Source organism: Rutilus rutilus (genome assembly GCF_951802725.1).
Source record: "Rutilus rutilus genome assembly, chromosome: 3".
In the NCBI taxonomy this organism is placed as follows: Eukaryota; Metazoa; Chordata; class Actinopteri; order Cypriniformes; family Leuciscidae; genus Rutilus; species Rutilus rutilus.
In genome coordinates this window covers 58,768,006-58,791,576 of record NC_140211.1, presented here as the reverse complement: position 1 = coordinate 58,791,576, position 23,571 = coordinate 58,768,006, and the positions used below count along the sequence as shown (strand labels likewise).

General features: G+C 42.5%; 1 protein-coding gene across 1 annotated transcript; it reads right to left on the bottom strand.

The window, feature by feature from the left end:
* Positions 1 to 5,307: 5,307 nt before the first annotated feature.
* LOC311288167 (cadherin-1-like) lies at positions 5,308 to 18,924 on the bottom strand. The gene is made up of 13 exons (XM_084405418.1): positions 18,802 to 18,924; positions 18,396 to 18,510; positions 16,326 to 16,576; positions 15,662 to 15,802; positions 15,374 to 15,529; positions 14,888 to 15,032; positions 14,609 to 14,781; positions 14,410 to 14,538; positions 14,137 to 14,322; positions 13,811 to 14,055; positions 13,177 to 13,322; positions 6,075 to 6,299; positions 5,308 to 5,959 (listed from the first exon to the last, which is right to left on the bottom strand). The coding sequence occupies exons 1-13, from the start codon at positions 18,841 to 18,843 to the stop codon at positions 5,721 to 5,723; spliced, it is 2,193 nt and encodes a 730-aa protein (XP_084261544.1). The 5' UTR covers positions 18,844 to 18,924; the 3' UTR covers positions 5,308 to 5,720.
* Positions 18,925 to 23,571: the final 4,647 nt, after the last annotated feature.

Genomic DNA, 23,571 nt, shown 5'->3' with positions numbered 1-23,571 from the left:
TGCCTCATTCATTCATTCATTCAATTATATATATATACACACACACAAATTTTTGCTTTTTATGACATTGACAAAAAATGACATCAAGATTATGTATACTGAATTAAAGTTCAACTTTGAAAAACAATAAAAATACATGCAATGCACATTACAATGCAAGATGTTTCAAATTAAACATTTCAATTTGTTGTTGGTGAATTAAAGATGTTACAGTAATTCAGATACAGTTGTCACATTGGAAAATATACATTACCTAAGTCACATTCTGAGAGAAATACAATTCATTCATTATAAATGTGTCGTTGCAGTGTGTTAGCAAATGTTTTATGAAGATGTAACATAGCCATTGGGTTTTATGCTAGAACAGATGTTCTCAGTGTGAAATGTTGAGATATTAGTAGCCTTTAAAGAGTGGAAAAAAAATTCCACTTGCTTGTGAAAACATTACCAAAGCGAAACTGTAGACAGGAAGAGACTGGCTAATCACCATGTCGGACGATCGACCACAGTTATGTTTTCACATGCTCTGTGGTGTAATCTAAAATAGATCAGCATGAGAAAAATAAATTCAAATAGTGGTGGAGCAGTTCCAGTAAACCATTGACCATAAAATTTAAATCGCCATACAATTAGCAGAAAATGTGTATAGAATTTCTGTCCATCCAATTTTAATAAATATTGATTATTTTACAAACATATCTCAGGCATCAAAGCAGAATTTCCAGGTATGAATCAGTTAAAATGGAATGCAATGAAGACTGCGCTCTGAGGACATAAGGACTGATTTTTTAAGACTTGCAAGTATTTTAGCAAGAAGATCAATGACGAGTGAATTTCAATGGTGCGTAAGTACACAAAGGCATGTACAACAGCTTCTGCACACTTAACACTGAGAGAGGTGAAGAAATGATGTCTTAACCAAATAAAATGCAAATCAAATGTGAATCAAATCAAAAATTTACTACTTACTGTAAAAATGACAAAATTTTTCAAGCATCATTCTGGGTTCCTCAGATCAGCACGAAGAGCCCTCTTCCGATCCAGAGGAGAGCATGTTGTTTGCGGCGTCTAGCTCAGGGGATGTAGTTGGAGAGGACAAAGAGAGAATCAGTTGAGCCCTCTCCTTCTATCAGCCCCACATCCAGGAAATGATTGGGTGTAATGGTCATGTCATGGCCAAGCTAAACATGGTCACGTGAGAAACAGACTCGACAAGTGATTTCTGGTGTGCCATGACCGTCCCATGAGCCTTCTGTTTCTTTGTGATCTTGTCCAAAAAAAAGTCAGAAGGAAGCCGTATTCAGTCTGCATCTTTCCTTTCCCACATTCGAGTCCTTCTTTATGCTCCTATTTTGCCCTCTGGACTCCTCGGCACCTCCGTTGAGACCGTTGAGACCTCCGTCGTTGGAAGGTTTGGAGATGTGAAGGGGCAGTTGGCAGTGTTCAAGAGATACACCCCGGTCCAATCCAATTCTTCCTCCTTCAACCTACAATCATCCTGACCCGTCAACAGATAACTGGAGACAGGGTCAGAAGGGAAGTGTGGCCACTCATACACCCCACCCTCTCATGCACACACATACTCACACATCCATAAACGGGCGTTGAAATGAAACACGCGTGTGACACGCAGTATGTGTGAATCTGGCGGTAGATTGCGTGTCCAGACACAGGGGAAAATAAAAAAAAACTTTCAACTAAACACTCTGGAAATTTAGAACTTTCTGATGAAAGGGTATGTATAGGCCATGGCTAGAAAGATGTTTGAGAATGCATCGCTTGTTTTACCAGAGAAAAAATATTTGTGTGGTGCCCACCTGGACGTGGTGACCCTGGACACTTGCACTTGTGGCTGTATGGTAAATCTGCCTGTGAAGGCGCTGTACCAGCCGTATCCTTTGGACTCCCCCGAAGACTGGATGTCGATCGCTACATCGGAGGGTGAGCCAGACTTCTTTGGAGATCACGATTCGGCTTTGTTGCCTCCTTGAGGAACCGTAGTATTGCCCAAGTCAGATCTAGAGATGATGGCTATGCTTTCTGAGGCTGCTGAGAGGATCGGGCTCGAGTGGAACCCAGTGTCCTGAGCCCTCAAGGCTGGACGATTGGTTTCTAGGGGTGGCTCGTGCTGGTTCTCAGCATCCCACCCCGGTACCTTTCTTTCCAGAGGTGCATGAGGAGCTCACTAGGTCGTGGACACAACCTTTTACTGCCCGAAACCGTCTTGGTGGTTCCTCCCCCCTCGCCACCCTTGATGGCAGGGTGGGTAAGGGTTGCTATGCAACTCTGCACTAACTCCACCTGGCGGGGGAATCCGTGTCTCCCTTCCCGGGTCTGTAAGCACTCGTCGGATTTAACCTACAAGGCTTACCAGGCCTATGGGGAAGCCGCCTCTGCCATACACGTCCATAAAGCCAAGGCACTGAAGGACCTGCACAAAGGTGGTCATGACACAGAAGTTCTGCAAGAACTTCGCACCCGGATATCGCGCTTCATGTGACAAAGGGTAATGGTGCGGTCTGTGTCTGGCTGACATGAGGGAAACCGACGAGGTCAGGTTTCTTAATTCATGTAGTAGTAAGTAACAGATCCGCACACCGAATAAGCTCCCATTCAAAGAATTTTTTTTATTATTAGTGACGTTTCGGGCCTCACATGGCCCTTCCTCAGACTAACAGGAAGTGTACAAACAGTTACCCCTTTTTAAAGTCTGTATCACGTGACCCCACCATCACACAAATTGGATACATCCATCACCATACATTGATATTTACATATTTATACATCGTGTCCAGCAAGGATTAAGAATTATATATTAACATATTTACATATTGATTCCCACTGTTTAATTGTCTAACATATATTTTTTCATATTCCAGTGTAAACATATCAGATGGTACATCACACTTAATACATTATTTGTACAGAAAAAACTAAGAAATTCAAAGAGACTATATGTATTACCATTCATAAAGACTATCCGTACGTCAAGACAAAAAACATAGAGAATCAACAAGCATTATTGAAAAATCCCTATTAAGATAAAAGTCAGATGGGGATTCGGACAATTTTCAAATTTGATTAGACAAGTAAAAAAGCATCTGTTATAAACACAGCATTTCATTATTTATATACAGAGGACCAAGTTATTCAAAGAGACTATACCTATAAATCAAGAGACTGTAGAGAAAATAGCAAAGTAGAGAATCAAAAAACCATATTGTTATTTAAATCATCCATTAATTTAGAAAAGGTCTAATATCAAAATCCTCATTGAGGCCTCTGGGAGCTAAAGTGTTTAATGTGTAAATCCAGAAAAGTTCCCTTTTTAAAAGCAAATTATCCACATTACCACCCCTTCTAGGACATTTGATATTCTCAATTCCCACATATTTTAAACTAGATACATTGTGTTTGGCATTCATGAAGTGTACAGCCACAGGGCTAGATGTCACACCATTTCTAATCGCACTACGATGTTCTGAGATTCTAGTTTTTAATGCTCTAGTGGTCTTACCTATGTATGATAGTCCACAAGGGCATGTCAACATATAAATTACATTCATAGTAGAGCATGTGATTATCTCTTTTATCTTGTATTTAATGCCATTATGTGGATGGTTAAATGTATTAGTTTTGTAAGTAAAGGTTTCTTAATTCCTCCTTGTTCCAGACGGCCTCTTCGGTGATGCAGTTGAGAGCTTTGCCCAGCAGTCCTCAGCCTCCCAGAAGCAGACTGCTCGGCGCCAAGCAGCAGCAGCCTCCACCTAAGCAGCGTAGAGGCGCCGGCCACAGACAGGGCCACAACCAGCCGTGAAGCGCAAGGGTAAGAGACTCTAGGACGGGCGACCCGGAGATGGAGGGGATTGTTCTTCGAGAGATGGTGACCGCACCACTCTTTCCCAGCCTCACTCATTGCAGGTACACCTATAGTCCTTTTGGTCCCGCTTGCATGGTCTCTGAGAGCCTGGCTAGCGTTCCCCAGCCCATCACGATGGATACCATTCAAGATTGTAGCGCAGAAACGCATTTTCGGAAGCATCCGTCCCCGAGAATGGTTTGCAGCGATTGACCTGAAGGATGCGTACTTTAATGTCTCGATTCTCCCTCGACACAGGCCTTTTCTGCGCTTTGTGTTCGAGGGTTGAGCTTATCAATACAAAGTCCTATCCTTCGGGTAGTCCCTCTCTCCTCATGGCTTCACGAAAGTTGTGGAGGCGGCCCTTGTTCCCATGGAGGAACACGCCATTCGCATTCTCAAGTATCTCAACGACTGGCTGATCCTTGCACAGTCTCGGGACCAGTTGTGGGAACACAGGGACCTGGTGCTCAGTCAATTCAGTCAGTTGGGACTTCAGGTCAACTGGGAAAAGAACAAACTCTCCCCCATGCAGAGAATCTCTATTCTCAGTATGGAGTTGGGTTCGGTCGAACAGTCAGCAGACCTCACAGAACATGCTCCATTCCCAAGGAGGGAACGGAGATGTCACGTCGCCACATCTGCTGGGGAAGCCAGGTCACTGGCTCGGCTCCTCAGTGAAAACCTGAAGATGTGATGAACTTGCTGCTCATTATATGCGCGTGCCGCAATGCAGCGCATCTGATGCAATTATCGTTTTAGTTACACTCAAAGTAGATTGCCCTCGCTAGCGAGATTCCTATTCGTTGGTCACTGACGTGACATCTCCGTTCCCTCCTTCAGGCAATGGGGGTTATATACGTAACTGAGACGTTCCCTTTCAGTCGGTCACTCTCAACATCATAAAAGAGTAAGCAACGGATAACCTTACCCGGATGATCTTCTTCTTCCATTGAGATTCTGAAGTGTGTATATGATGTACGATATACGATATACGATATACGATATATTCCATGAGGCCACGGGAGAATCGCGTAACAATGGTGAACTCTATTAAAAGTTTCCTCACATATTCCTAGATGTGTTGAAAACCATCTGTGAAACTTCTGGTGATTTTTACATATTTTTAAGTTTTATTAAAGAATACATTAGTGTCCTGAATTCTCTATTCACTGTAAAAATAATAATAATTGAATTACAATAGGGTCAGTTTAAGTGTTGCAATTGGCTGGCAACCCAGCTGCCAGTGTACTGTGTTTTCCTTCTATAGTCCATAATTGGTTACTGTGATTTTTTGAAGTTACTGTGATTTTTTACAGGACATTGCTGCACACACACACACACACACACACACACACACACACACACACACACACACACACACACACACACACACAATCTGTAGCATTAATTGATAGTCAAATGTATTCAAATGAACAACAACAGATGCAAATTAGAAAGTTTAATGTTCATTACATAACGAAAGGTAATTGCTTTATAAGAAAGGTAAATAAAGAATAAACTTATGAAAACGGAGGTAAAAAGTTACTTTGAGATTTTGGATCTTGTAATAAGTCAACAGAAAATATTATGAAATGTTTAAAAACACAGTACATTTATGATAATCTGTTGTGCGATTAATACAAAAAAAGTTTTTAAAATGTGAAAACCAATTGTGAAAATAGTACAAAAACAATAAAAAAATGTATACATAATAAACCATCTGGCTGTACATTATCCTTTAGATAACAATGATTAGCCTACAGCAATATTACGATTATATAATAAATGTAAAATAATGGTCAGCAAATGTAAAAAAAAAGAAAAAAAAAAGAATGATTACTTATGAATAAATGATTAATTATAAAGATGTGAAAGACAAACACAACATGAGCGATGCTAGCAACAGACAGAATGTATTGCTTGCTAGGCAAGAAGTGTTGTCACGGTCACTACATTGCACTGGTTCTCCTTCACAGTCACACACAGTTGCTTGAATGGTGTTTTCCTGATCCATCCCACCCTGATCAATAACTTTCAGGACAACATTGTAGTCACCCTTCTCCAATGCAGACTTTGGGGTCAGAAAGACACCGGCTGCTAAAATGGGCACATTATAATAGTCAGACATGTATACCAAGCCAGCCAGATATTTCAATGTGTAACATATGAAAAATAAGATTAATATCTCTTTAAAACATTAGTAATTGCTCACATGTGCCATTCATCGAGGTGGACCAATATTTACTGGTTTCTCCGTAGGTCTCAACTCTAAAGGGACCAGCGAAAGGAGGTCCATCTTTGTCCGTTATAGAGAGAAGCACTGGGGCTGAACCACGATTGCACATTCTTATATTCCTTTCACTAATGACAGGAGCGTTGTCATTTACATCCTCCAATTCAATAACCAGGGTTCCTGTGCCAGTTGCTGGAGCTTCACCTGCACACAAGCACAGACATCAGAAAAAGGCCAGCAATAATTCTCCTCTTAAAAAAGAAAACGTACTCGGTTACCTAATGTAACCTCGGTTCTCTCTAGAAGAGGGAACGAGTATTGCGTAAGTTGCTTACGCTACGGGAAAGTCATCTTTTCTCGAGATATGAAGCCAGAAAATTATCCTTAATTTTTGTATTTATTGTCAACGCAGTGCAGCAGCTAGCAGACCTAAAGCGGCTGTCTAGCACGCTCATTGGCTGCCGTGCGGCAACTGCAGCTGCCAACCACTGAGCCCCGCGTGACGTCACGCCCAATTTAGGGCGCGCGCGTCCTTACATGTCAGAGCCCCCCAGAATGGGCATGGCTTTAGTGTATATAAGGACGGGCTCGGGTGCTGCTTCCCTGGTTCCCTGGACTGAGCGAAATCAGCTCGAGGCGCGAGCACGCACTGAATACGAGTATTACGCAATACTCGTTCCCTCGTAAATGAGTACGTTCTCTTACGAGAGGTTCTCTCGTATTGCGTAAGTTGCTTACACTACGGGAACCCCTTGTCAACGCCGTGCACGCCGAGCATCCACTATATGAGTCCCAGGGGAGCCCGGGGAACATAAATAGTGGGAATCAGGTGGCCAGCAACGCGGGCCAACACAAGTACATAAGCACACTGTAGGGGAATACAGAGCGGCGCTGCCAGTCTATTATAGAACATCAACCCTAATAGTGCAGTTCAACCAGGAGAGCTAAGTCACGTGCATACAGAGCATACATCCCGTTAGACTGACAAAACTTTAGCCTGCAAGGCGGGAACTTCCAGGTTATAGAACCTGACAAATGTAGAGGGGGAGGCCCAGCCTGCTGCCATACAAATGTCATGAATAGAAATCCCGCTGGACCAAGCCCACGACGAGGCCATGCCTCTAGTGGAATGAGCCCTGATGCCCAACGGGCACTGCAGGTGTTTAGACGCGTATGCTGCTGCGATAGCGTCCACTATCCATCTGGACAGGCTATGTTTCGAGGCGGCGAGACCCTTGGTGCGCCCACCAAACGAAACAAAGAGCTGCTCCGAGCGCCTGAAGGCGGCGGAGCGCGTAATGTAAACTCTCAGCGCCCTGACAGGGCATAGGAGTTTAACATCGCCCTCGCTACCGGATGCTGGCAGAGCCGATAGGGAGATAACCTGCGCTCTGAAGGGAGTGCCAATCACCTTGGGGACATAGCCATGTCTTGGTCTGAGTATGACTTTAGAGTCATTCGGTCCAAACTCAAGACACATGACGCTGACAGACAGCGCGTGTAAATCTCCCACGCGTTTGACTGATGACAGAGCTATCAGAAACGCGGTTTTGAGCGACAGATATTTCAGATCCACGGAATCTAATGGTTCAAAGGGATGCGTCTTCAGGGCCTCTAGGACCAAAGAAAGATCCCAAATAGGAACCGAAGAGGGCCGCGGGGGATTCATCCTCCTGGCTCCTCTGAGGAAGCGGATGATGAGCTCGTTCCTTCCTATTGACTGGCCGCGCGTTGGCATAGCGAACGCTGCAATAGCCGCCACATACACTTTGAGCGTGGAGGGGGACCTGCCCTTGTCCAACAGCTCCTGAAGGAAGCAGAGCACCCACGAAACCCCACACGTACATGGGTCTAGATTCTTGTCGGTGCACCATAAGGAGAACACAGACCATTTAGACGCATATAGCCTTCTCGTAGAAGGAGCTCTAGGGCCCTATCTTGCACCCAGCGCAATTGACTTTGTACACCGACGCATGTTTCATTCCTATTTTGCACCCGCGCAAAGCGTGCTTTTCCCTCCACAGAAGCACGTCGCTAAACTAGGGAATGAACTTGCGCTCCCTGGGCGGTTCAGCGCAAAAAAGGAGGCGTGTTCCGGCGCAAACAATCCCTGGTGCTATTTTACTGTTCCATAAAACAATTGCGCCACTGGCCAGAAAAAACCTAGTCTAAAGTCAGTGGCGCGTTGCGCGTTGTTCATTAGGCTATTTTAAGGGCGCATGCTTGACCATAATGTATAGCGTGCACAACGCGCATACACTTTCTCTAATCTACACAGAAGCAGCCGTTTTCATTTTTGCAAATCATATTATTACAAACGATAGATAGATAGATAGATAGATAGATAGATAGATAGATAGATAGATAGATAGATAATTTATTATAAAATCATACATCTAGCTTACACATTTACCCACATTATTATATACCTGTTTAACCGAAGCTAATTTGGGTGTGTTTCTCGATCCCCAATGTCACTGGGGATATTCTGGGGATATTTAATTTGATTTTATCAATCAATAAATTCCACTAGAAACAAACCTTGTTGCATTATTTTAATTTAATACTGTGAAGCTGCTTTGATACAATCTGTATTGTGAAAAGCGCTATACAAATATACTTGACTTGACTTGACTTGACTTCTCTCTCTTTTACGGCCGTGACGAGAGCGTTGCTCTCCTCGGCTGTGAACCGCTCCTGGCGCGCGCCTGGCAAATCCGCCGTTATAATAGCAATACGCCAAGGAAAAAGCGCGTCTGCTCTTAAAGGGAATGTGAGATGATGCTCTGATTGGGTTATTTCACGTTACGCCCAAACCACACCTATGAATAATGAAGCTACTTCAGACCAACCCCTTTTAGATTTGCGCCAGGCGCAAGAGTCATTTATCCCGCCGGGAAAATAGCAACAGCGCTGAGACCCGCCCACAAAGTTACTTGCGCTTTGCGCTTTGACACTTGCGTTTCAGATCGTTAAAATAGGGCCCCTAGACTGCGTGATCGTGTTCACGACCCCTTCTGGCAAAGCAACGGGTATTCGTTGATTATCCACGCATGCAGAGACCAGCGCTCTGGGTGGGGATGCCAGATTGAGCCGCCGGCCTGAGACAGGAGATCACTTCTCGCCGGGATCGGCCATGGGGCTACCTGTGACAGCCGCATCAGCTCTGGGAACCACGTCTGATTCTCCCATCGCGGGGCTATGAGGAGCACCGAGTGGCGCGCTTCCCTGATTCTCTTGATTACCTGTGGTAACAGCGAGATCGGAGGGAAAGCATACAGTGGGAGGCTGGGCCTGGTTTGGGCCAGCGCGTCCTCGTTCTTTGAAAAGAACTTTGGGCAGTGAGTGTTGTCTTTTGACGCGAAAAGGTCGACCTCCGCCCTGCCGAATAGGCGCCATAGTAGCTGGACTGTCTGAGGATGCAGGGACCATTCTCCCGGGGAAATGTTGTCCCTGGACAGTCTGTCTGGGCCATCGTTCAGGTGGCCCGGCACATGCTCTAGACTCTCTAGGGAGCATAGTGAGTGCTGAGCCCACACGAGGAGGCATTTTGTTAGATCGCAGAGATTCCTGGATCTGACACCGCCCTGGCAGTTCACGTTGGACACCACAGACATGTTGTCCGATCGGACTAGAACGTGGTGGCCCCGTATGTATGGGAGGAAGCGCTTCAGCGCGTTCTCGACCGCTATCATCTCCAGACAGTTTATATGAAGGCGTTTCTCTTGGTCTGACCACAGGCCAAAGACCGGTCTGCCCTCGAAGAGAGCGCCCCAACCTAAGTTGGAGGCGTCCGTCGAGATGACCTTTCGGTACGAGACAGCTCCCATCACCACTCCTCGTTGGTACCAGTCGGCCGCTAACCAGGGCTCTAGTGCTGAAACGCAGCTCTGAGTCACTCTGATTCATCTGCCGCCGGAAGCCCAAGCTCGGTGAGGCACTCGAGCATTCAGCCAGCGTTGCAGCGGGCGCATATGCAATAAATCCAGCTGAAGCGCTGCTGACACCATACAGCCCAGCATTCTCTGAAATTTCTTCAGAGGAGCGGTGCTGCCCTTCTGGAAAGACGCGGCTAGGTGTTGAACATGGCGCGCACGCTGTGTTGACAAACGGGCCGTCATTGCCACAGAGTCCAGTTCTATTCCCAGAAAAGAAACTGACTAACTGGGCAGTAATGAGCTCTTGGTCCAGTTGACCGTGAGGCCCAGGCTTTCCAGATGGCTGAGAAGCACTGTCCTTTGAGATATAAGTTCCATCTCTGACTGTGCCAAAATCAGCCAATCGTCCAGATAGTTCAGAATTCGCAAACGCCGATTTCTCAGGGGAGCGAGAGCCGCGTTCATGCACTTCGTGAATGTACGGGGTGCTAAAGACAGGCCGAACGGAAGGACGGTGTATTGATAACTTTGACCCTCGAAGGCTAATCTCAAGAATGGCCTGTGACGGGGTGTTACAGTATCTGTATCTGAACGTACGCGTCTTTCAGATCGAGAGAAATAAACCAGTCCCTCGGGCGAATTTGCACGAGTATCTGTCTGGTTGTGAGCATTTTGAACGGTCTTCTCATAAGAGCTTTGTTCAAATATCTCAGGTCTAAGATAGGTCTTAGAGCTCCGGCCTTCTTGGGTACACGGAAGTAACGGCTGTAAAAGCCTGCCTCGCTAAGAGAAGGAGGTACCGGTTCTATGACCCCTTTGCACAGTAGCTTCATTACTTCTGCACGAAGTAGGTGTGCTACTTCTGAATTCACGGTCCGTGCTTGAAAGCGCGGGGGACGGCGAGCGAACTGCAGCGAATAGGCCTGTTTTACTGTGCTCAGCACCCATTCTGACACACCTGGAATAGCTTCCCATGCTTCTGCATGTACAGCTAAGGGCAGAATGACCTCCGGGTTTGATTGCCGCACTTCGTGGGCTCGATAACCTGACTCAGAAGTATGAGCGCGGCGCGCACGCTCTCGGTGCTTGGATACGGCGGCTCGTTGACAGCAATGGCTGGTTGTTTTACACACGACGTCCCGGTTTTCTTGGACGGGGAACATTTTGTGGGAAAACTGGGACGCACGACCAGCGCCGGGGGTGAAGTGTTTGTCAGTAAGTGTGAGTGCTCGTGAGCGGGCACAGGACTTACATTTATAACATGACCGGTGACATGACAGGTAATTTTGGCCGTGTGACAGAGCGGGCAGTGAGTAGGTGTGGGCACGGGCTCGTGGACACATCTTCAACTTTTAGTACTTGAGCGGCATTTGTCAGCTTTATGAGAGTGGGCTCTGTGAGAGACACGGGGGTTATCGTGCATGTGTGTAGGGGTGAACACTGAGATGTGGGCACATTTTCTACACTTAAAATGCCAGCGGCTTGAGCCGGATAACCAGATATTACACTCCAGATATTGAGATTTCTCTGGTTAGCCGTGAAAACGGCATTTGTGTGCAGGCGAGCGGGTAATTTTACCGGCTAGTTGGCTGCCAAATACACTTCTGCAGTAGCCTTGCTTAAGGGGATAGACAAAACGGGTAGTTTTGACGGTGGTCCAGCCGCAGCGGGACTTAACCGCCTCTTCCTCCCTGCAGCAGCTAGGAGGACTTTGCGTACTCGGGCTTCAGCGCGATCTTGGGCCGGGGTCCCCACGGGGGAGGCGGTCTGTGACGGCTGGCTGAGCGCGATCTAGGGCGGCCGCCCTGTCGTCGCTGCGAAGACGGAGGCTGTGCTGGACGCTGGTTAGAGCTTCGCGCAGGAGGCTGATCTCGAGAGCGGCCTGCAGCAGAGCTAGAGCGTTGAGGCAGAAAAAGGTTCATTGCCTGCGTGGTCTTTTGCACCTCCGAGAAGCGGTCAACGATCCCGTTTACCGCTGGGCCGAAGAGGCCAGTGGGGGAGAGCGGCGCGTTGAGAAATGTGGCGTGCTCAGATTCCCTCATGTCGGCGAGCGTCAACCAGAGGTGCCTCTCTGTGACGGTGAGCGACGACATGCACCTTCCAATCGCCTGGGCCGCAGACTTAGTAGCGCGGAGGGAGAAATCCGTCGCGCTTCTCAAATCTGTGATGGCGGCCGGGTCCAGGCCCTTTTCATCTATCTCGCGGAGGAGGAGGCCTTGGAAAGGTGGCGCATAAGTTCCGCTTCCACGCCGGAGCGCGTCCGGCTGGATTCCTGGACCGAAGAGGAGGCAGAATGGTGTGAACCGGACCATTCCTCGCTGTCTGAGGCCAGGATAGAGCAGCTGTCACCAGCGGCATCTCCTTCCGCTTCGTCCCCTGAGGCGGCGGCAGTGAGGGCAGAAGCCGGCAGCTGCGCGTCCCGGAGGGTGGGCGGAGAAGGAGAGAGAGAGACTCACGTGCAAGGTTCCGGTGAGCTCTTGACTGCCGCTACAGACTCCTGTGGTAGCGGCGCTTCTTCCTGTGCGGTCCAGCTGTGACGGGCGGAGTGACAGCTTCGGTGTCAAACACTTCAAGTCGAGCCCGCAGGGTCGACATTGAAAGTTCTTCGCAGTGGATGCAGCCTCCCGAAGAGAGAGCGAGAGCTGCGTGATCTCTACCCAGGCAGAGAGTGCAGATCACATGGCGGTCTCCAGCGCTGAGCGGGGCTCGGCACTAGCCACAGGAACTGTGAGGCATTTTTACAAAAACGCGGTGGCGAACACACACAGCAGTGAAAAGGATATTGTCGCCGGATAGCGTGGCAGGCACGGATGGCTGAAGGCGGCAAAGACGACCGGCTTCTTCAGACGCTTTCCTCTGCTTGCTAGTAGCTTGTTTCCATGGCGGCGGCTTCTTCTCAGAATTCAGGATGCGTAGAGCTTCGCTGAAGAGAATGAAAATCAGGGAAGCAGCACCCGAACCCGTCCTTATATACACTAAAGCCACGCCCATTCTGGTGGGCTCTGACGTGTAAGGGCGTGCGCGCCCTCAATTGGGCATGACGTCACGCGTGGCTCAGTGGTTGGCTGCTGCACTTGCGTTGACAATAAATACAAAAATTAAGGATAATTTTCTGGCTTCATATCTCGAGAAAAGATGACTTTCCCGTAGCGTAAGCAACTTACGCAATACGAGAGAACCTCTCGTAAGAGAACACAAATTACCATCATTATCCAATGCCAAAATGATAGCTCTGTATTTGCCATCTTTGACAAAGGAAGATTCTCTATCCATAAGGCTCCTGACTTTAATAACTCCAGTGTCTGGAGTAACACTCAGCCAGCCGGCAGGATCAGTGCCAATTTTATACCTGGAAGGAACCAAACATACAGGTTAAAACTAGATATGTTCAGGAAGAACAACTTTAGTCTTGCCTGGTGGTTTAAAATCTTTTGAAGTTCCAAGGATATACAGGCATGCTATGATTTGAATTCTGCGTATGAGAGATTTGACATTGAAAGGGATATAGGCATTAATAGGTAGACAGTTGCTAAGGTGGTTCTCAGACAGCACAGTGTGGGCACAGACCCGGCTCACATCTGTGGAATCCTCATGTCCTAGATGAGGGCCGGATCGGGGCAGACACTATCTTGCTGTCTGGATTCTTAGTGGCTACTAGTGCTAAAGAGGCTGTTTGACAAGAAAAAAAAAATAATAAATTAATGAAGTCCATCAATGGAAGACTATGGGATTGTTATTGTTTTACAAGATCTAAATCTCTAGAGAAATCAGTGAGAATTTTCAAATGGAATAATTAAAATGGTTTTATTGTCTTGGAAGGGAAAAAATATTTCTTACGTTATCTTCTGTGATTTTGCGTTGTCTGGATCAGTGGCTTTATAAGTAACTAATTCACTATCAACTGGTGAATCTTCACGTTTGAAGATAACCTTCTCCTCTGGATTAAACTCCGGAGGCTCATTAACATCTTCTACATTCACCGTGACTGTGGCAGTGGAAGTGGCCAAAGAACCGACAAATGGATCATCGTTCTCAACAATCACAGACAGAATTAATTGCTTGTTCTCCTCAAAGTCCAGGGGCTGAATGGAAAAGAAAGCATATTTTACTAAAGGAACATGATAACCAATTGCCTGTGGAAACACATGAGCAACACACAGTACCTTTACAGTGGTGATGATGCCCTCTAGCTGGCTGGGTCCAGTACTGACACTGAAAAACCCACTCTTGTCACCGCTAATAATCTTATATTTGGTTGACCAGGCAGGAGATCCAGGTTCATCTCCATCAGTAACTGCAAGTCTGGCCACTTCAGCCCCTACTTTATTCTCTGGGACAGATACAGTGTGCTAAAACAAAGAGAAATATGGTGTATATAAGTACAAATAAAGATGTAACACATATTATAATATTCTGAATTTATTAAAATATATTACCGTGGTTTGCTCAAACTGAGGTGCGTTATCATTGCTGTCAGTCACAGTAATAACAGCTGTACCAGTGGTTGAATAACCGCCTCCATTCATGTCAGTAGCCGTAATTAACACAGTATATCTGGACCATTTCTGAAAAGAAAGATGTTTGTTTACATGAAATTATTCTTCACCAATGTGAGATCCATTCATCATTTCTCACCTCTCTGTCCAAGCCTAAAGCATTCACACGAATTCCTCCAGTAACAGAGTTGATTGTAAACAGGTTTGGTTTTGGCAATTCTGGATCTTGCTTGACGATTGAGTAAGTGACAATACCATTGTTAGTATTTGGATCATCTGCATCAGTGGCTGTGACTGTCATAAACTCATGACCTTCAGTGAGAGAAGAAGAAAGACTGATTCGGTGAAACTGAAGAGGCATTTGGGGGAAAAAAACTGCTAAAAAACATTTTATTAAGAAACTTCATCATACACCTACCTATATCAGCAGCTTCAGGAACATTTCCATTGAATGGATTTTGTGTAAAAACAGGCTTATTATCATTTTGATCCTGCACATTTACAATAAATTCAAATGGATTCTCTACAATATTCTCATCAACTACATTCGCATGAGCTACAAGCTAAAGACAGGAGAAGAGATACAGGCATGTTAAGAGACAAATATCTGAGGTTGTTTGAAAACACAAATAAATTAAGAGTGATATATTTTAGGCTATTGTCTGTTAGCTTTGAGAAGTCAATATAAAAGTGCAGTTTTGCAGTGCAGACTTTATTTTTAGTAAATATACACATAACAAAAAAAATGTATGCTCACAGCAAACACATGAAAAGAAAACGTTTTATCTGATTAACTGATGACAGGTTTCATAGAATTAAGAATGATCCGAAAATCCGACGCTGAAATACACCAAGAACTAAAAGTTGATTTTAAAAGTTAGAGAATATAAAAAAATCAACTTACTCTGTATGAAGCTTTTTTTTCTCTGTCGAGTGTCCGAGTCACAAACAGATTCCCTGATAATCTTTCTATAGTAAAAGTCCCCTTAGGCTCCTGATCCGCTCCTTCACCTGTGATGCTGTATTCCATCTGAAGTTCCTTATAATAGTCCGACCTTATCTAAATACAGAAAAGAACAAGATACAATAAAAGAATATGTTACAAAGAAACAATAACAAAACATGTAGATAACAGACAAAACTCTTTCTTGTCCATCTAATTTTGAACTTTCCCTTCATTACTTTCTCTCACCTGGTGCAGTTTCTCTGGGAAAGGACCTCTGCTATCCTCAGGTACATTGAATGGAGGAATAATCCAACCTCTCTTTGCTCTCTTCAGACCCGTTGAAGACTTTGGAAACATCAGAACCAGATCATCAGAGGGAGATTCCATCTGAAAATGTTAGTAAAAGAAAGTGAGCAACAAAACATTTTTGTTTACAGTTAAATAATGAATAATGTTTACTACAGCGACTGTATTCAGTCTGTTACAGTATTAATATACAGTATGAGGAGGATAAAATTGTTGGGTCCCTTTTCAATAAAACAATTTAAGGTTATTCTAGACCTCTTCACTTCGTCTCTGGCTGAACATTATTTCCTTATAATAAATGGAGTACAATATAAAACAGTGTAAAGTTTAGGTAATCTTAGGTTTTAGGCTTTAGCTCTGCATAAATAAAACATCTGAATTTTGTATATGAGACTGATCAGAGAGAGCTGAGACAAATTACATTCATCAGCAGGGCTTGGAAACATCATCAGTTTAACACAGACCTCCAATAATTAGTCCTAAACGTACAGAAATTGAATTGTGCATTTACAGCTCCATAAACCACACATAAAAACAGAAGTGTCCAATAGAGGTCAGGCTTGTACTGTACTGACAGCAGTTTCTGGAAGGAACTTGTTTGTACCTGTGGAGAGGAGATGTTCATGACCGTGTCCATGTGATGGTCCTCATGATGATGATGGACACGCTCAACTCTGACAGATACCGTGTGCTTCTTGCCACTGGAGTCCCAAGCGTCCACAGAAAACACCTTGTGGCCTTCATGAAGAGTCACTTGTCTCTTCAGCGTTACAGTCCCATCCGTGTCCACACCAAAACCCTTGTCAGAGGACTGGAAGAGCGTTCTTGTTCTTCCATCGCATGCATTAAAAATGACTGTCAGAAAAAGAGATTCAACTGGCTCATTAAAACATCTTGTCACATGTAAACCTGGTTCCCTGAGTTTTAAGGCTACATGCTAATCTTCTCATTTATTATTTACTTATAAATATAAAATAAATAAAAATCTCAATCAATTTTACACATGTCTGTGTTCAGAGTGGAAGGCAATGGTATTAGTGGAAAGAGCAAGATAAGCAAATATAATAAGACATTGACAGAGGGGAAGGGAGGAGCAAGGTGTAAGACGAGGAAGGAGAGGTAGAAGGATAGGGAACAGACGGGTTTCATATTAAATCAGAGCCGTCCTAATTGACCATGTCATAAATTATAATTTATAATACAGTCTTTCTTTGAGAGAAGCTGGAGAGAGAGCCCATCCCAATAAAAACATTGTGCTACAGCTAATGTCCCTGGACAACAACTTCTGCAATCTCCTGGTGTTGTGGCACACAACACTAGCCGCGTTTCCATTACTCTTCAAAGTGCGCAAATTGAAATTGTGAATTGAAAATACGCCCAATAGAAACACGTCAATTTCGCAAATCTCCCATTTATCGCAAACAAGTTTTTACGCTCGCATGAGGAGGTTTTTCAGGCAATTCAGGAAACCAGGTCAGCTGACGTAGATGACGCGGTGTGTTTGGACAGAATTCGAGACAGAGTTCTTTATTAAATTAATACAAGACAAAAGAATAATGGGTAACACTTTATAATAACTACACACTATTAATCATTAGAAAACAGTTAATTCATCATTTATAAAGCATTAATAAACATTAATAAGCAGTATATAAATACAGCTATAAATGCTTTATACTTGATTTAAAAGCATATCTATAATGTGTTTAATAATTGTATTTTCATACTTTATTAATGATCAATTTATCATTTCTAAATGAAGTATTGCATTATTTACACACCAGTTATTTAAGAGTTGTCAGTGGTTCATAAGATCACTTAGAAATTGTAAGTAAATGATTAATAAACTATTTAAATGTACATTCATATATCTTATTATTCAGACATATAGTAATAGTTACTTAGTGTGTTAATAAATGCTTTAGTAACATGTATTTCTACTGTAATTCAGGGTTAATTCAGGTAGTTATAAAACATTTAGTAGTTGTTAGTTAACTATTTTTGTGAGCTAATCTAAAGTGAGGACTAGTTATGCCTTGTAAAGCATTTACAAGGGAGATTTAAAGGATGTTAATATTTATATGTTCTATATCACTGTGTTGTGTTTGTTTCCTTTTTCTGTTTAGAAGATAACTGAGTCTTTAAATATCCTTTATAAATGCTTTACAAGGCATAAATAGTCCTCACTTTAGATGAGCTCACCAAAATAGTTAACTGACCTCTACTAAATGCTTTATAACTACCTGAATTTACTACATTTACTTACAATTTCTAAGGGATCTTATGAATCAGCTGGCAACTCCTAAATAACTGCTTTGTAAATAATGCTATACTTCATTTAGAAATGATAAATTGATCATTAATAAAGTATGACAATACAATTATTAAACACATTATAGATACGCTTTTAAATCAAGAATAAAGCATTTAGAGCTGTATTTATATACTGCTTATTAATGTTTATTAATGCTTTATAAATGATGAATTAACTGTTTACCAATGCTTAATTAATGATTAATAGTGTGCAGTTATTATAAAGTGTTACCGAATAATGGATTCTAAACCTCAAATTAATGCCACAATCAAGACCTCGAAGCAGAAATGAAGGAGAAACACCCAGAAACACCTATTATTTTCAGATGCTTCAGTGTTTTGTATAAAGAGATCAGCCTACCTCTTCCTAGTATTTCTCCTTGGTGAAGGTCATCTCTGTGCACTTTAAAAACCAGCAACTCCGACTCAAAGCCTGGAGAACATGAAGACTCCTCCGCAAATTCACACAAAATGACCTAAATTGAAGCAATCTCTGTATGTAACACATATACACTTAAAATTGAAGGTATTTCCAGCACAACAGCAGTCCATGTGAGCTAAACTGCGGATCATTTATCATTGCTTTGGCACAAAATGCATTCAACTACTAGCTCTCAACTTCATTAAACCTCTGAAAAACACACACATTTAAAATGTCAAATAAAATCAGATTCTCAAAAAATAAAACAATTCTCTGAACATGATGAGCACAATCAAACACTAAAGAGATCCAAAGTTTTTGGAAAGTGCCCTGAATAAAATCCTACCTTACAGAGGAAAATAAGAACTCCCAATCGCACAATCTGCATTGTCTCAATTCGAAACTAAATGTCTCGAAAGGTCCTTTAGGTAATACTTCCTTGTTGGTCTTTAAGATAAAGCTGTTTAAATGCTTGAGTTGCACATTTATTATCTTTTTAGGGGGGCGGGGTCGCATAAAGGAGGGGCATGAAGTGATGTAAATTTGATAGAAAATAAAAAAAATAAAATGATTCAACTCAAAATTTTAAATACCTGCATTTTTCAGTGAATGAAGACTACAGTATATCATCATTTCACAATTTAGGACAGTATTTTTATGACTTGACTGGATCTAAGGGGGTCTATGATATCGAAAGCTGTATCTGTTAGCATTTTAAATAACCTCAAGGACCGTTTCTGGACTCACATGTTTTTCAGAAACCTGGTGAAACAAGTGTTTGGGAACACAACAAGGATTTCCACAGAGTGCATAAAAAGTACAGAACAAGTTTAAAAGTACTGTAGGAGAAGTACAACTTTTACACAATTGAACATTATTTACCATTATTTGCCTACACAAAACATTCTGGCCAAAACAGCAGTTTATTTTTTATCTTTTTATTTGCAAAAAAGTCACTTCGTACAAAAATCTTTATACAGTCTGCATTACTATCATGATATAAATATTAGCCCAAACTGTTATTCTCATCTTTTTTTTTTTTCCATTGCTAACACGCATCGGTCAAACCTGAAGCCACAGTCACAACTCTTCTCACAGTCAGCGAAACAGAAGACGGACTGCATCTTCCAAAAACCATAAACTCTTTAGTTATTCATACTCCACCATCTTCTATGCAGTTTGTAGTTATTTCGCCTTGGTACTATTTTTTAAAGTAAAGTGTAAAACTGTCGCAGAAGAATGAAGGGCTTTTGTTAATAATAAAAAAAATACAAAACTCAAACGAAGACTACCCCGAGGGGGAAAACAAGAGACTTGACTTGACTTGACTTGACTTGACACATGAGGTTACATTCAACAACAATTCTTTTTTTCTTTTTTTTCTTTTCTTTTTTTACATGAACAATAAAAAAAATGATTATGTTTATTCAGCATTTTGGATTATATAGGGGCGATTCCACAGTTTCTGTCCACAAGGGGTGTAATGAACAATATAGATTGAATAAATACCCAGTTGTTGTCATTTTTTTATTTTTAGTTCACTATTTTGTTAAAGATAGATGTAAGAAATAATAAAGTTACTTTTATCCCACTAAGCCTTGGCATTATCGTGTAATGAGACTTTATTTTATTTTTCCGTCCCCAGAAATTGCAGATGTCAGGGTGGGACATTCAGTGCATCTGGATTTTTCCTAAGTCATTTCTTTCATTTCCTTTAATAAAATCCTGAATTTTGGCGCATAACATTTATTTAGGTGTGTCTTCTACAAAATACTACTACTAACACTGAAAGTATAATTCCCTTAATCCACCACGATGCAATGGAAACATTTACTAACGTTCGTTACACTTTCTGTCCAAGCAGTTACGCACGTTAAACTATGATTCTAAAGGAAGCAGAGATATAATTTTTCCATGTAATTCTATCAGTAGCAAAACGATAAAAACATCTTGTTCAGGTTCAGGTTCAGGTTTATTGATATAGCCCATTTTATACACAGAACGGTAGCCCAATGTGCTTTACATAATCATAACAATTAAGTAATAAGTAAATAACAATTACTTCACAGGGAACATAATAGGTACAAAGGTACAAAGGTACTTATATAGCGCTTTATACAATACAGATTGTTTCAAAGCAGCTTTAAATGGATAAACAGGAAAATAACGATTAAATGATGCAAACAGAGTTCAATTATATATACACACACAAATTTTTACTTTTTATGACATTGACAAAAAATGACATCAAGATTATGTATACTGAATTAAAGTTCAACTTTGAAAAACAATAAAAATACATGCAATGCACATTACAATGCAAGATGTTTCAAATGACCCATGTTGGTGAGTTAAAGATGTTACAGTAATTCAGATACAGTTGTCACATTGGAAAATATACATTACCTAAGTCACATTCTAAGAGATATACAATTCATTCATTATAAATGTGACGTTGCAGTGTGTTAGCAAATGTTTTATGAAGATGCAACATAGCCATTGGGTTTTATGCTATACAGATGTTCTCAGTGTGAAATGTTGAGATATTAGTAGCCTTTAAAGAGTAAAAAAAAAAAAAAAACACTTGCTTGTGAAAACATTACCAAAGCAAAACTGTAGACAGGAAGAGACTGGCTAATCACCATGTCGGACGATCGACCACAGTTATGTTTTCACATGCTCTGTGGTGTAATCTAAAATAGATCAGCATGAGCAAAATAAATTCAAATAGTGGTGGAGCAGTTCCAGTAAACCATTGACCATAAAATTAAAATTGCCATACAATTAGCAGAAAATGTATATAGAATTTCTGTCCATCCAATTTTAATAAATATTGATTATTTTACAAACATATCTCAGGCATCAAAGCAGAATTTCCAGGTATTAAACAGTTAAAATGGAATGCAATGAAGACTGCGCTCTGAGGACATAAGGACTGATTTTTTTAAGACTTGCAAGTATTTTAGCAAGAAGATCAAGTGAATTTCAATGGTGCGTAAGTACACAAAGGCATGTACAACAGCTTCTGCACACTTAACACTGAGAGAGGTGAAGAAATTATGTCTTAACCAAATAAAATGCTAATCAAATGTGAGGGAGAAGTCAAAGTTTACTACTTACTGTAAAAATGACAAAAAATTTCAGGCACACTCTAAAAAATGCTGGGTTGTTTTAACCCAATGTTGGGTCAAATATGGACTAACCCAACGTTGGGTTAAAAAATGCAGTTTAAAAATGGACAAATTGCATTTTGGACAAAATCAAAAATGGACAAAAATGCAATTAAAAAATGGGCAAATTGCATTGGTTACATTAAAAATGTTACCCAACGGCTGGGTTTGTCCATTTTTAAATTGCATTTTTAACCCAACGTTGGGTTAGTCCATATTTGACCCAACATTGGGTTAAAACAACCCAGCATTTTTTAGAATGCATCATTCTGGGTTCCTCAGATCAGCACGAAGAGCCCTCTTCCGATCCAGAGGAGAGCATGTTGTTTGCGGCGTCTAGCTCAGGGGATGTAGTTGGAGAGGACAAAGAGAGAATCAGTTGAGCCCTCTCCTTCTGTCAGCCCCACATCCAGGAAATTATTGGGTGTAATCGTCATGCCATGGCCAAGCTAAACTTAACCTGGTCACGTGAGAAACAGACTCGACAAGTGATTTCTAGTCACATGAGCCTTCTGTTTCTTCATGATCTTGTCCAAAAAAAAAAAGTCCCACATTTGAGTTACACGAATGTGGAGGGATTGTGCGAGTAGGGATTTGCTGGCTAGCTATCTCTCGCAGAGTGAGGCACACACTTTGGAGGCTCCGGTTTTGCCATCTAAGCCGTTACAGACCACCTCGCAGATGATTGTAAAGGCGTATGTGGCAGCTGGTCAGGCTGCAGGTGCCTTGCACACAATGGTCAGATTTAGGTCAGGGCTAGGGATTTTCTCCTGAAGCGGTCGCTAAATTGGTTTCACAGACCTGGTTTTCAGACGGCTGCCACTATCAGTGTTTCGATGGCAGTGATGGTGGATATGGAGAGGCATCTGTGGTTGAACCTCTAGGACATCAAGATAGGTGACATTACCCAACCTGAGGTGGTTTATAAAAAGCGGTTAGAGAAAAAAACAGGAGTGCTCAGAATGCTCACTGTGATGATGCGACCTCCTCCTGTTCAGTTGTCTTCATTATTTAAAACTGGAGGTTTCAACAGCTATGATTACAGATAATATTTGTCCAATATACCTGAAAGTAGCTAGCAGTCTTTATCTAGATGAGTGATTGTAGTTAAATCATGCAACCCCTTTGTCTTATTTTCACTTCATATAGCTGTCTGAAATGGTTTGTTGTGAAAAATAAAGATAACATTTATTTTTAGCTCTTTTTGAAACTCTCTCCAGTACTTCTAGAGGGCATGAGAGATTGGTGAGACAATGTAGAAAGAAAGAAAATTATCATTTCTCATCATTTTCTCTCCATTTTACTGACTGCCTGGCTATCATGTGAGGATGGGCAGACTGATAGAATGTAAGGGACCGTGTTATATGATTTCTACATTGTGAGTTGTGGTCCCCTCTCCACAGGTTTTGAAAATTTTGACACTTCTTTGTTGGCTTGTGGTAGCAGTAATCGTAAAATGAAAGCTTTAGCATAAGTTTTGCCGGGAAGACTCAATTGTTACGTCACTTTACCTTCTCATCTGTCCAATCAAATTCTAATACTCGTGGTATAAAAGATTGGTACTTACACACGTTTGAGTTTGCAGATGCTGACGCTTCCATTCACCTCCATCCTCCCCACCACCTCCAAGACGGATCCTTCCCTCCATCCTCCCCACCACCACCAGGGTGGTCCCTTCCCATACCTCACAGGGGGTCGGCTGCGCCCCTACCTTTGTCTTCAGGCAGGATATGCAGAGTCCGGACCCTCGGATTGCGAGCTACGGATGGGGTATACGCCAAAGAACTTTATTGCTTGCTGGGCTGTTAATAAATGTCTAATTGTCACAGTATTTATTCTCCCGAGTCCTTCTGGTAGAACTGTTCTTGCTGTCACCTGTGTCAAATATCGCGCTCAGAGCAGTGCTTGACTAATTTATGTATGCCGGCACGTTTGTGTATTCGGCA